The 14281-nt window shown below is 36.1% G+C and overlaps 1 protein-coding gene across 4 annotated transcripts in view; it reads right to left on the bottom strand.

The window, feature by feature from the left end:
• NFIB (nuclear factor I B) overlaps positions 1–14281 on the bottom strand; it is a 251192-nt gene that overhangs the window by 64099 nt on the left and 172812 nt on the right. For all 4 annotated transcript variants that reach the window (XM_004600157.2, XM_004600158.2, XM_004600160.2 and 1 more), the window contains exons 5-6: positions 13326–13446; positions 8736–8854 (exon numbers count right to left, since the gene is read on the bottom strand). In XM_004600157.2, the coding sequence (XP_004600214.1) occupies positions 8736–8854; positions 13326–13446 (240 nt within the window). The remainder of the gene's footprint in view (positions 1–8735; positions 8855–13325; positions 13447–14281) is intronic.

The following is a 14281-nucleotide window of genomic DNA, read 5'->3' as shown; positions in this document are numbered from 1 at the left end:
GTACACCACAGGATGCTCTGCAGCTATAAGAAAGATAAAACCTTGCCTTTTTCTATAATGTGGATGAAAACAGGATGACAATAGAAAAGGACAAATACTGGATAGCAAAATAGTAATAAAAGTTAAAGATTGTATATATGGAGGCTCACTTTATGATTCTATTTATAATTTTTCATAAAAATGCATTAAGCATTTTATGTGATATATAAAATTCAATTTAAACTCAAATTAACCTATCAAAGCACTTAGATCCTTACTATTCAAAAAATTTAATCACTGCATATTAAGAGGTTAACTTTTCAGTATGAAGATTTACATATTACAATATAAAAATTTTGTTTTAACAATTGTTCCAAAATCCTGAAGGCTCATTAATTTACCTCTCTTCTCTTATTCTAGTTCTTCATATCTGCCAAGACTTAATAGCTTTCAAATTCTCCTTGTCCATTTCTTACCACACAGGAAAGTTCAAATTATGATTATCTAGCTGGCTTATAGATTAATGGGGGAAATGAGACTGAGAGACAAAACATGGGCTCTATAATTTGTCTTGAACCTTAAACACATTGAATAAAAGAGTTCTGTCTGATCCCCTTTGCTTAGTCTAAATGATGGGGCTTCAAAAGTAGAGAGAGAATATGTAGAAAATTGTCTGCCAGGGAGGCAGAGCCAGGGTGGGAAAGGGGAAAGGGGGGGTATACTGGAGAGGTTGTTGGTGGGGAATGTGCACTGGTGAAGGGATGGGTGTTTGATCATTGTGTGATTATAACCCAAACATGAAAGCTTGTAACCGTATCTCACAGTGATTCAATAAAATAAAACTTAAAGAATAAAAGAAGGGGCTTGTACAACTTCTCACAAAGGGTTTCAATAATTATACTGTATGCAATATTCATAGTACAGCAGCACTATAGCACTGTCTTCCTGTTGTTCATCGATTTGCTCAAGTGGACACCAGTAATGTCTCCATTGTGAGACTTGTTGTTACCATTTTTGGCATATCCAATGGGTAGCTTGCCAGGCTCTGCCAGGCGGGTGGGATACTCTCGGCAGATTGCTGGGCTCTCTGAGAGGGATGGAAGAATCAAACCCAGGTAAGCCCCATGCAAGGCAAACGCCCTACCCTCTGTGCTATCACTCAGTTTCATAGTACAGTAACTAAAAAAAAAAAACCACCTAGCTTTCTAAACAAACTTCAAAATAAGCTTAAACATAAAATCAATGTGTAAAAGAATTTTTAGTAAGACATTTGCCACCACAAGAAACTTTGCATAGCACACTAAGATTCTGAAATACATCATCTCCTGTGGGTTTTACACTTTCCTATTTAAAACTGTGTCCCATTGATCTAGAAACTACGTTAGCCATTATGGTTTTCCAGGGTTTTATTCTAGAAAACGCTGTCTTCAAATCATTAGTGATGCAGAGCATAAAAATATGAGTGTGCTTTTCCCCTATTAAGTAGCATTGACTCTTGTAAGATATAACTACTTTGCTCCATGTAAAATGCCATTCCTGATTATAACATGGACAAACCACACATACATCTATTAATTCTGCAAGGTGAGAGATTCTGATAAAAGCTTTCATCAACCAATTACTTGGATTTCTTTCCCTTTTAAGAATGCTCATATTTTTATTTTTTTCACCGCAGTAGGGTAATGTGGAAGTCTGAGTGATTTCTCTCTCATGGCATAGTGGTACATGGAGGTTCACTGCAAGCTCTGTAAGAACTATGTGTTCTTGACTTTTCATATATTTAATAACCAGAAGCTAAACAAACTTAAAATTATGTTTCAACATTAAATTCAAACCATCTCTCCACATTTATTCATCAAAGGCTCTAGTATGTCTGATTGTGCCTGGTTCAAAATTTGATATTTGAGCATTTGATATTTAATCTCTGTGATACAAACTCTAGGAATGTAAGGAATTGTTGGTGTTCTAACTGGCTCCCCAAAGGGATTTGCTAAACAGTTCTTCCAGGAAGATTACTAAGTTGTTTGCCCTGCTTTATTCTAGGACTACATTGACTATTAATGACTCCCAGACAGTAGTCATTCAACTACTTGTGAGTGCCCACAGATCTAGAGGAGATTTAAGACTATATAATTTCAGACTATCGTTTGGGCTAGAGCAGTCACTGACCCTCATCTCCAAAGTCTGACCTAGAATTAATGTCCCCAATCAATTCCTGAATAAAAGAATACATGGTTAAGTTACAAAATGCAGAAACACATTCCATCACTATCCATTCCTAGATATTCCTTTGACAGCACACAGCAGTATGTTAATATTATATTATTTCACTCGTAAATTAAAAATTTTAATTAAAGTGGGACTTTCAAGTTTGTTCTCATATCTAACATGTCTACTAAAATTCTTTATTCTCAGAGATGCAGAGGGAGAGTCTTTTAAAAAATTGATTTCCCATTCCCTTTTGTTGTTATGTTGTTTTAATAAGCAGGGATCCAACATACTTGGCTATATGAGTTGTGATGCCTACTGGGATCATACATATTTGGTTTCTGTACAGAAAAGATGGTATGTTTCGTTGAGATGTGCAGAAGATTGCACACAGCAAAGCCACTGCAACCCATTGTTAGCACATATGGGGTAGTGCTGGGGATCAAACTTGCAGCCTCTGGCTTTGAAGGCAAAAAATTTGCTGCTGAGCCATTGCTGGGCTTCAGGAGATTTCTTAATACATCAGATAAGTGGTTTTTAATCATCTGTGATACTGTTTCAGGTTCTCTTAGTTCATGTTATTTATTTCCTATGATACTGAACTGTCACTATTCTTTCTAGTGCCAAGTGTTCCCTTGAGCCTTTGGCTGGATTCATGGAATATTTTATCTTTACATTGCTCTATAAAGTGCAATTTGAAACTCAGACATTACTAATAGTTTAAAAATTACTATGAAAATTTGTAAAATAATCAGAAATATATCATTAGGGCTTGGAAATACATTAAAGCTTCAAAAGACTAGCTGAAGAAACTGATTCATATGCCACAATTACATACACACATTAATTAGTGTCATTTTTATAGTATCTACAGCAACCAGAACCTAAATATTGACTGTTCGTGAATCCGGTATAATTTTTAAGCTACTTCAAAAATTGTAATCACCTAAGTAGGAGAATTTTTTGCTAACATGTCAATTTATCTGTTACTATGTAGATTTAATTCTTTTGGGGGGAAAAGTAAAGGGAACAGCTACCAGTATTCAGAATTACCCCTTTCTCTGCATTCAGGGACCACTACTGATTGTCTTGGGGAACTATATGGGGTGTCAGGAACTGGATGGAATCTGGGTCAACCACGTGCAAGGCAAGTGCCCCATGGTACACTGTCTCTCTGTCTCCCACAATTCTCAAAGTGCTAAAAAGTAATCTGGTTCTTAGTCATGGAAACAATTTTCCTATAATCTAGTTTATATTCTCCTTTTTATATAAACAGTAAAAATAGACTTCTCTGTTCAGTTGGTCAAGGGCTCAAAATTAATTCACTCTTATTTGTGTTCCCAGTGTCTAGGAAAGTACTATCACATAAAAAATAGGCATTTGATAAATGTTAACTGAGCCTAATTATCTCAAATTCTAAATTTGTAGAAATTCATACTGTAATAATCTAAAACTCTTTTAGAATTTACAATTTTTCTAAAATTACAGATCACTTATTACTTAACTGAATTTGTTGAGTCATGCATTTAGAAAGCCCTGTTCATTATGAATATATCTATAACAATAATAAATGCCTACGGAATCATGTTTTAGGAATTTTACATTCATACTTGAATAAATCAGCAATTGTCATACCAGTAGCAAAGTGATACTGTTCAAGAAATATTTCAGTTTTCAAGCATGCAATTTCTGAAGCATTAAAATACAACTAGATTTAGTACCATGAAAGTAAACTGAAGGAAAAAATGAGACTTGTCTCATATTTTTTTCTCTTTTATAATAAATACAAAGGATCATCCTAAAGATTCTAATGAATGATCATCATTAAAAATCAAGCCTCTAAAATTACCAGGGGTAGGAGGCAGGGAGGGTGGGTAGTTAAGGAAGAAGCATCTTAGATATTATAGTTATAGGGTAATACACATTGGAATAAACCATACTTTCAAAGTATACAAACTAACCTGGCATACTAATCATTATGCACTGTAGCACTGTCGTCCCATTGTTCATCGATTTGCTCAAGCAGGCACCAGTAATGTCTCCATTGTGAGACTTGTTACTGTTTTTGGCATATTAAATAGGCCATGAGTAGCTTGCCAGGCTCTGACATGAGGGCGGGATACTCTCAGTAGCTTGCCAGGCTCTCCAAGAGGGATGGAGGAATTTAACCTAGGTCGGCCAAGTGCAAGGCAAACCTTACCTGCTGTGCTATCGCTCCAGTTCACCTGGCATACTAATCAGCATCATTGTATCACTGTATCCTGTTGCTCATCAATTTGCTAAAGCGGGCTTTTTAAATTATAAAAATAGCATACATTTGCAATTACATGACGATAGATTTTATATTAAAATATAAATAATTCATATATAAAATAAAATTTTTACATTACCAACCACATTACATCTTTTGCTCTACCAACTTGGCATGAATATCAGTAATTTATGTTGTTGCTCCAGACTATAAGGAAATGTAGAATACGACATATTGTCCCTACTTTTGCTGTCTTTAATTCTAATATTTCAAAAATATCAATTTTGCAAGAGTAATGAAGTATAAATAAAAAAGAAGAGGCATACTGTGGAAATAATAGCAAAATTTAACCAGTTTTTGCTAATTATAAACACAAGCATATTTTAATCAACAAGTAAGTAGCTACTGCATATTAATTAGTGCGGGGCTTCATGAGAAAACCAAAAGAAAGCTACAGCTATTGTAAATACTGAGTGACACTTTTAGGTCCTTTAGGAAAACTTCCTCCTAACAGACAAGTGTGTCAAAAGAACACTTGAAGATGGACCAGAACAAGCAGCATATATTTTATTTTGCAAAAATTTTAAAGCAATTTTCTAAGAACAAAAGGACTGTTTTTGACTTAACAAATTTATAAAGATAGTACTGTACTGCCCTCAGTTTTTCATTGTCGTTAAAGTCTTCTTTCTACAATGGCTTATTGTGCACGTTACAAAGTCTTCAGGGTCTTCAGAAATTAAAGTGACAGAGTTTTCTTAAGCACACTTGAGAATGGATCATTCTTCTTTACTCGTAAGATAATATGCCTTTACAGACTGCTCCAATGATTCTAGTCATCTTGACAAAAGAAAATCTCCAAGACAATACAACGATTTTACAAAGAGAAAGAATGACAGTTTCCCTTCTACTTTTCAAAAATGTTTTATAATATGATTTGAGATTGGCTTTATTCAATAGTCTGAAAGAGGAATCAATTCTTACAAAGTGACACTCTGTATAATAAAGAACACCTACACTTCTGCACAACACACCCATTCCCACACATTCACAATGTTATTATTATTGCCATTAGAATCTTTTCCAAGATAATTTTCTGCAGAGGAAAATATGGCTTTGTTTAGAATAAACTGACAATGTCAGTTAAACAAGGAATAAAATATAAAGGTTTGAGGGTTTTGTTTTTATTCTCACTTCAGGAACTTCCATGAAGGTCCCTAATTTTTCTTCCCTTCACTAAGGGGGCTCCTGTGGCGGGGGCTAGAGCGATAGCACAGCGGGTAGTGTGTTTGCCTCAAACGCAGTCAACCCAGGTTCGATTCCCAGCATCCTGTATGGTCCCACGAGCACCGCCAGGAGTAATTACTGAGTGAAGAGCCAGGAGTAACCCCTGGGCATCGCCGGGTGTGACCCCTCCCAAAAAAAAACAACAAAAAAAAACTAATGGGGCTCCTATTCTCCCAATGTTTCATTTGTGCAATAAATATTTATTGTGCCCCTACTAAGCAGCAACATTGTCTGCTAGGTTACTAGGGGGCAGTTAGAGTAACAGCCAAAACAGACAAGGTACCTGACCTAGTAGGCAGTCTTAAATAACCCCAAGCATCAACAAATGGCAAAATCTGAACATAAAAGTAGGAACAACATTGAGTGTCAAGAGAAAAAAGCAGTGGGTTTTGACTTTTCTTAACATTTAACAGTGTAGGCCAGAATCTGAAAAATGACAGAATTTCCCCAGATAAAAAGTTAGTCAGGAAGCATTTGATTGCATTCCACAATTGAAACAAAGCAAAGGATTCAAGAGCCATTTGGACATGAATGAGGCGAAGGTATCTTAGTCAAATGAGGGAATACTGACTTTTCTGAAGGTACAGAAGTATTTGAAGTAGGGGAGTAACATAGTTAATGTTGTATAAAGATTATATTTTCTACTCTTTCAAAATGGGCTGGAGCGATAGCACAGCGGGTAGGGCGTTTGCCTTGAACGCCGCTGACCCGGGTTTGATTCCTCCGTCCCCCTTGGAGAGTCCGGCAAGTTACCAAGAGTATCTCGCCAGCATGGCAGAGCCTGGCAAGCTACACATGGTGTATTGGATATGCTAAAAACAATAACAACAAGTCTCACTTGGACATGTTACTGGTGCCCGCTCGAGCAAATCGATGGGACAACAGTGAGACAGTGATACTCTCTAGAAATAGATGGGAGCAGGGGGTACGGGGGGGAGGGCACAAGGATTCTGTGGGAAAGGAGTCACAGCCAGAATTCTCCAGACTCTGAATTTCTTTCTTAAATTCTCCCTGTTGGACCAGAGAAATAGCATAACGGGTAAGGTATCTGTCCTGCAGGTGGACAACCCCAGTTCAATGCCTGGCACCACATATGGTCTCTAAAGCACTGCCAAGAGAGACCCCTAATCACAGAGACAGTTGTAAACTCTGAGCATTGTCAGGTGTGGCCCCAAACAAAATGCTCCATGTCATCATTCATAATCCGCTTTCACATTCACCCATACACAGCAATCACATACACAAGGCCACTTGAAGACATTTTCTCCACCACAGACCTTGTCTTTATCTATCTGCTCCCTTCTTTACTAGGTAAAATTTCTCCAAAGTCTAGGAGTCACATGATTCAAAGTCTAATTCCTCTGTGAATAATTTTCCCTTTTCTATAAGCTCCATGGAGGTAATAACTTTTTAAAAAATATATATAGGCAAGAATTATACAGCTGAATTGTAAGAGACCCTGGGTTTGATCCCTGACAAAAAAATTAAAGAAATACTAATAATATTAATAATTGGAGAGCAGAAAGCAATCCTAAACAAAGAACTGACTTTGGCTCTAAGTGCTAAGTTTCAGAATTACTGATCTCCTGAGATCATTCAACCTAATATTCCTCAACCCTTGGATACCTCACTTAAATTATGAGCTGAAAATAATTTATACAGTGCTATTATCTTTTACCTTTTTAATAAAAGACAGAATTTGATTTAAAAGAAAAATTTCAAATATATTTATGCTACTGATAGAAATAATATTTGCACACATGCCTGAAAAGTTTGTACTTAGCTCATTTTCAATTTTACAATAAATAATATCACCTATTTGTGGTTAAATGGCATGAATATGTGTAGTGAGACCTATTTAACTTATCTGACTTTATGAATGAAAAAGGAGTCAGCTCAGTGGTATTGTGTATACATGACATGTATGAAGCTCAGGGTTTGATCCGCAAGTACTTTCCTTCACTTAATCACAGATACCCATCCTACCAAAACAGAAAAAGATATAACTTCTCTGAATTCAAAGAGACAAAACATATTTTTAAGGTTATATTTTCCTCAAAGCCTAAGAATGCAGTCATTTTATCTAGAAAGCAAACTAGATAGACTAAGACACAAAGTTTCTCATGTGCTAACTTTTCAATTGATTATTTTGCATCTATTTACAAAAGGAATTAGGGCTCCTTTACAAGTGAACTCTTAGTAACTGACCTCTACAAACTGCTTCAAATTTGGCTGTGAAATGCCCCACAAGAATGCCCCACAAGAAGACAAAGTGATTTCATTAACTCAGAATATGTGGTTCTGCTGAAACCCAGCAAGTACTACTAAGAGACCACAGTCTACACATGCATAACTGGGGGCTCTAAATGATCATTTTGTTAAGGAAAAGGTTTAATATACATGTAAAATATTGAATTGATCTAACATTTGGCAACATTTGATTAGTACATTTTCTTCCTTTAGGTACCAGGACCTCATGAGTGTAAGCACTCTACTTCTGAGCCACATCCTAGCCTCTAATACATTATCTTAAAAAATAACTTTATTGTAGATATTTTTGAAGGGGTGGGGCTAGGATCACACCTGACTGTAGTCAGGGCTTAATCCTGACTCTGTGCTCAGAGATCATCCCAGGCAAGTTTCAGGGGTGTAGTGTCAAGAATGTAGTACAAATGTATGACTGAAACCTAATCATGAACATATTTCTAAGGGTGTATCTCACAGTGATTCAATTAAAAAAATTTTAAAGCATATAACCTAAGATACGCACACACACACACAGACACACACACAGACACACACACACACACACACAAAGTAATGTAGTGCCAATATGGAGGGTCAAGAATCAAACCCAGGTTGACCATATATAAGGCCGTACTAGTTCTTCATCCTTATTGCAATTGTTTTATGAAGAAAACATAGCTCATAAATTACAAAAATTTGGTTAAATGAGACAAAATGAGCAGATATTTTATTCTAATGTTCCTAAAGCCATCTCCTTATTACTCACCTTGATCTCTTTCATGCCATGTTCGACTTCCAGCAGCTGGTGAATTAGGAGAAGGATAAAAGTCTCCCGTGGGACTTGGTTCCATATTTTCATCTATTGATATAGTTTTGGGTCTTTTGCTGTAAAAATAGAGCAACAGTTACACTAGTGATACTTCATGGAAAACACATAGCATTTAAAAGCATATGGTGAGAAAACTCCTACTGTGAGGATTATCAGAGACATAGGTAACAGTAGGGCAAAATTATTTTGAAAGAATATTCAAAACATGTAAGAGTAGCGAACAGTTGAGGTTGTATATGTCACTTACTATTTCATATATGACCTGACTAACAAATATGCTGGAGTGGGGGGGGTGGAGCCTCCTGAGCAAGCTCAGGGGACCATTTGTGGGGCAGGGGCTGAACCCAGATTGGACACTTGCAAGGCAAGCCACTTAACCCCTGAGCTATTTCTCAGGCCCTAAGTTTCTTATATTTATACTTAGCTTTTAAAAGCATTTACAAGGAAATTCAGTAATGAAATATAAATTTGGAATCAGAGTTAGCTCAAAGAGCTAGGGCACATGTTTTGTCTTTTTAGGCTGGAGTCCCAGGCTTTATCCCAAGCACCACATGGTCCCCTGAGCACTGAAATGAGAGGAGCCCCCAGCAAAGCCAGGTTTAGCCTCCAAACTAAAAAACATAAATTTTAATATAATTTTAAGACCAATTTTAAAGTTCTAACAAAGATCATATCTGACTTTTTTAATAACTACCAATAGTTAATTTTTGAATTGTTTTTGCTTGGGGGCCATACCCAGCAATACGCAAGGGTTACCCCTCCCTCTGCCTCAGTAATCACTCTTGGAGGTACTCAGGGACCATATAGGATGCTGGGCATGCAAACAGGGTTGGTCACATGTTAGGCAAATGCCTTAGCCACTGTACTCTCTCTCTCTGGCCCAGTATTATCAATATAATAATAATATTCATCTGTATAGAGCTTGTCATTAGCAATAAGATTTTTTTTTTTATTCATTCAAACATAAGTCAATGGCGCAGAGTAAACAGGGGCTCTGGTGTCAGATCGGTTTACCAGCAAGTCTTGACTCGGCCAAGGACAATTTTGTTCATAGTAAATTTCTTAACCTTCCTAAACTCAGTTTAATCACCAGTAAAATGGAAATAATAAAACTTAATTCAAAGGAGAGTGGTGAAGGGGATTAAATGAGTTATTAAATATAAAGCTCTTAGGTTAGTGCCTGGCATTTAGAAGATACTTATTAAATGGTAATTGTAGCAACTCTCTAATAATATCAAAATTTTATAGTACTTTAATGATTATAAAATTTTACATGTTATTCTTTACTCTTTCCTAAAAAATATAGTTATCACTCCTTTATTCTGTGTGTGTGTGTGTGTGTGTGTGTGTGTGTGTTGGTGGTGGTACCGGGGACTCAACCCAGGTCTTATACATTTAAGGCACTTGCTTTACAGGTTCGGCAATCCTGTATTTTTAGGGTCAGTCATTAAAAACAAATATTGCCAAATTCAAATCAAATCGTATACATTTAATATTACATGTTTTAATAAATAGGACTTGTTTCAATTATTTTTAAATAATAAATATTTAGAAATTTTATAAAACCTATTTTATGGCACATGCCATCTTGCCAGTTACATTATTTTCATATATCACAGTACTCTATTAAATAGTTAGTGATGAGTATAAAAATGGATGTTTTCTCCTGACATTAACAAAATGGCTCTTACTCATACCTATGCCAGTGTAAACAAAATAAGGTATTTCTGATATAACTTTCTGCAGTGATAACAAACACGTCATAGATCTTAGAGTTTAGACAAGACCTCAAAAACTGTACAAATATGCAAATCCAATCCTTTCTTACAAGTGTAAAGTCAATTCTGGAGAAATTCAAGAATTGTCCACAAGGAAGTGGGCAAACAGACTAACACAGAAAAAGGACCTTTGACTTTATAGTCTGTGCTCTTTTTACCATACTGTTTCCAAATCCTGAAAACATATGTGTGCCTTAGTATTTTCACAGACTACTTATGATAAGCATTTGACTCATAACTCATGTTTTTTAAATTTTTATATAAATATATCTTTTTTGTTTTTTTTTAATTTTTTAATTAGTGAGTCACAGTGAGGGTACAGTTACAGATTCAAACATTTCATGCTTGTTTTTCCCTCATGCAGTGTTCAGTAGCCTATCCCTCCACCAGTGTCCATTCTCCACCACCAATGAACCCAGTATCCCTCCCACCCCCCAATCATAACTCCCAAAGTTAATATGATACAGATTATGTTAATTTCTACCCATGTTAAATCATAGAGGAATTAATAATAATTTTTCAGACTCTTCCTTTCGGATCCAAAGTTAGAAATTTTATTAATTTTTGATTGTTTGGGGGCCACATCCAGTGGTGCTCAGAGATTTATTCCCAGCTCTAAGTTCAAGAATTACTCCTAGTAGGTTGACTCCATGGCTTCGAGGCTGGCCTCACGTTCCGGGGAAAGGTCAACTCAGAGAAGCGATCACCAACTACATTGTAGTCGAAGGCCATGTGGGGGAAGGGAGTTGCGGGCTGAATGAGGGCTAGAGACTGAGCACAGTGGCCACTCAACACCTTTATTGCAAACCACAACAGCTAATTAGAGAGAGAGAACAGAAGGGAATGCCTTGCCACAGTGGCAGGGTGGGGTGGGGGGAGATGGGATTGGGGAGGGTGGGAGGGACGCTGGGTTTACGGGTGGTGGAGAATGGGCACTGGTGAAGGGATGGGTTCCCGAACTTTGTATGAGGGAAGTATAAGCACAAAAGTGTATAGATCTGTAACTGTACCCTCACGGTGATTCTCTAATTAAAAATAAATAAATTTAAAAAAAAAAAAAAGAATTACTCCTAGCGGTGCTTAGGGGGCCAGGTGGAGCCAGGGATGCAACCTAGGCCTCCTGCGTGTAAAGAATAAGCATCAGTCTTTGAGCTAGCTCTCAAAGTCAAATGTACATTTTTTTAACCCTCAACTTATCTAATTTTTTCATCTGTGAGTCAGTGGCAAATACATATTTAAAAATTGCTTTTAATGAGGAACAAAGAATACTCATAGGGAAATAAAAAATGCTTTGCAAACCTTACTTATAGATCTAAATAATATAAAATCTGAACAGAATGACCATGGAAACATTGATTTTTTAGAGAAAAATAAAAACTGACTACATCTCAAATTATTAAATAGTTTTAAGATCTCAACATGTCACAACTTTATTATCAATAAACTCAATGATCTTTCTTTATAAAATAAAATACATTTTAGTTACAAATTATATAAAATTGATCTGAATTTATAAGTATCCAAATATGTCTAACCCTAATATTAATTGAGATGTGATAACTTATTATTGAGAATAGCAGAGGAAAAGAATTACTCAGATGCTCTTATTTTTAAGGGCTATTATAAAATATAAACTGTGGAATTCATATACACTTAGTTTTATCATGATATGTTAATGCTCTCAAAATATTAGATGGTTCTTTAGATATGGAAGAAAAAAATGAAGTTATACTATTTGTTCATTTTTTCTTCTCATTAACATGATCCAGTTCTGTCTTTATTAGCCTAATATATTAGCATGAAATTCTATGCAAAAATTTTTTAATTATTTATCTATATCTTTTTTATGTAGAAAATGTTTTTCTAACTATCATTGAACTGAAAGTTCTAATTAGATAAGAGAAAAAATGAGAAGGTTAATATAGAACTACAAAGCAAATGACCCCTCATTAGCTCTTCCAATGAAAGACCGGTTAAACCAAATCTCAGAACAGATAGCAATTTCATGGGTAAGTGAGACATAACAAAATAAAATTGAGTAATTGACAAACTTCAAAAATTGTGGCCTAAATTAAGTCCTTTTACTTTTAGGGTTATTTAAATAAAAACATTCTATTTTTCATGTTTTACCATTCCATCATGGGTGTGGTAAAGGATAAAAGACACCAGGAAAGATCCATCACAATCCAGGTCTAACTGCCACAACAACATCATTTTTAAAGCTATCCCGCAAAATTAGCTTGGTTGCAAGCTAATATTTCAAAGAGCAGGATAATACATTTTCAGAGTTCCCTCTTCTCCAAAAAGTTTCCTTTTACTTTTTTTAGTTTTTCACTAACTCACAATTGATTTACACAGTATCATGGAATTTCAGTGGTTTAGCTTCACATCTCTAACGTATATAACTGCAACAATCCCAACACCAAAAATTCCATTGTCATCCCACCCTCTCCTCATTCTTCTCACACGCCTATCTTTCTCTCTGGGAACCACAATGGTTTCCACTGAAACATTAGCTTTCTTGTCTCCAAAAGATTTTTAAAAGCATCCTGAACCAAGTAGATTTCTCAAGTAGCAAAATTAATTTTGTCAGTAAAAATAAGAAGTGGATAAAATTTAAAGAATTGAATTATTTGATTGTTTGCCCTTTCTCGTTACCTACCCGGTTCCCTATCTAGTTGCTCCCTAGCTACCCCAATTATTTATGTGCACATCAGCCTTGAAGAAGAGTAACTCTCCATTCAGTTACCTGCTTGGTGGAGAAGACAGCGACCTCTGCAGATTGACCCCCGAGTTCATGTCATGATAGTACGGCTGGCTTGGAATTTCTCCAATTGGAAAGTTGACTCCAGTTCCCTGGGTTATGGGCGCTGAGGAAAAAGACAAAAAGAAGCATTGGCAATGCTACATACAACTTGCTACATTCTAATGAAGCAACCTTACATATTCCACAACAAGGAAGAATTAACTTCTTTCATTTAATATTCTAAATTGCTTGAGATACATAATTCTTATGTTGAGGCAAGTACGTACATGAAATAGACAAATATAAAAAAAAGTTAAGGCCCACCCCCAAATTTGTATACAAGTTTTACACATGAATGACAGGTGTGGCTTTTAAATAAAAATGCTTTTCATTTTTAAAAAATTTTGCTTATCCCTATAACACTGTTATCCTGTTGATCATCGATTTTCTTGAGGGGGCACCAGTAACATCTCCATTCATCTTAGCCCTGAGATTTTTAGCAGCCTTTCTTTACTCTTTCTTCCCAGCAGTGCTGCATTGGAGGCTCTTCCAGGGTAAGGGGAATGAGACCCATCATTATTACTGTATTTGGCATATCGAATATGCAAAATGGAGAACTTGCCAGGCTCTGCCATGTGGGCAGGATGCACTTAGTACCTTGCCAGGTTCTCTGAAAGGGAGAACTAGGCTATAAGAGGTCATGCGGCTGCAAATGTGGCTATTGATGGGATTACACAGTGCCAAGGGTGGGAGTGGCTGCCAAGCTACTGAAAAATGGGGGGGGGGGTCTGGGTGGAGCAGGCCTAGTATATTTACTTATTTATTATTATTATTATTATTATTATTATTTAATTTTATTGAATCACTCTGAGATAGTTACAAGCTATCATTTTTGGGTTACGATCACACAATGATCATGCACCCATCCCTCCACCAGTGCACATTCCCCACCACCAATA

Source organism: Sorex araneus, chromosome 1 (genome assembly GCF_027595985.1).
Source record: "Sorex araneus isolate mSorAra2 chromosome 1, mSorAra2.pri, whole genome shotgun sequence".
NCBI classification, from domain to species: domain Eukaryota; kingdom Metazoa; phylum Chordata; class Mammalia; order Eulipotyphla; family Soricidae; genus Sorex; species Sorex araneus.
The sequence above is the reverse complement of the archived record's forward strand: the minus strand, read 5'-3'. Positions and strand labels throughout refer to the sequence as shown.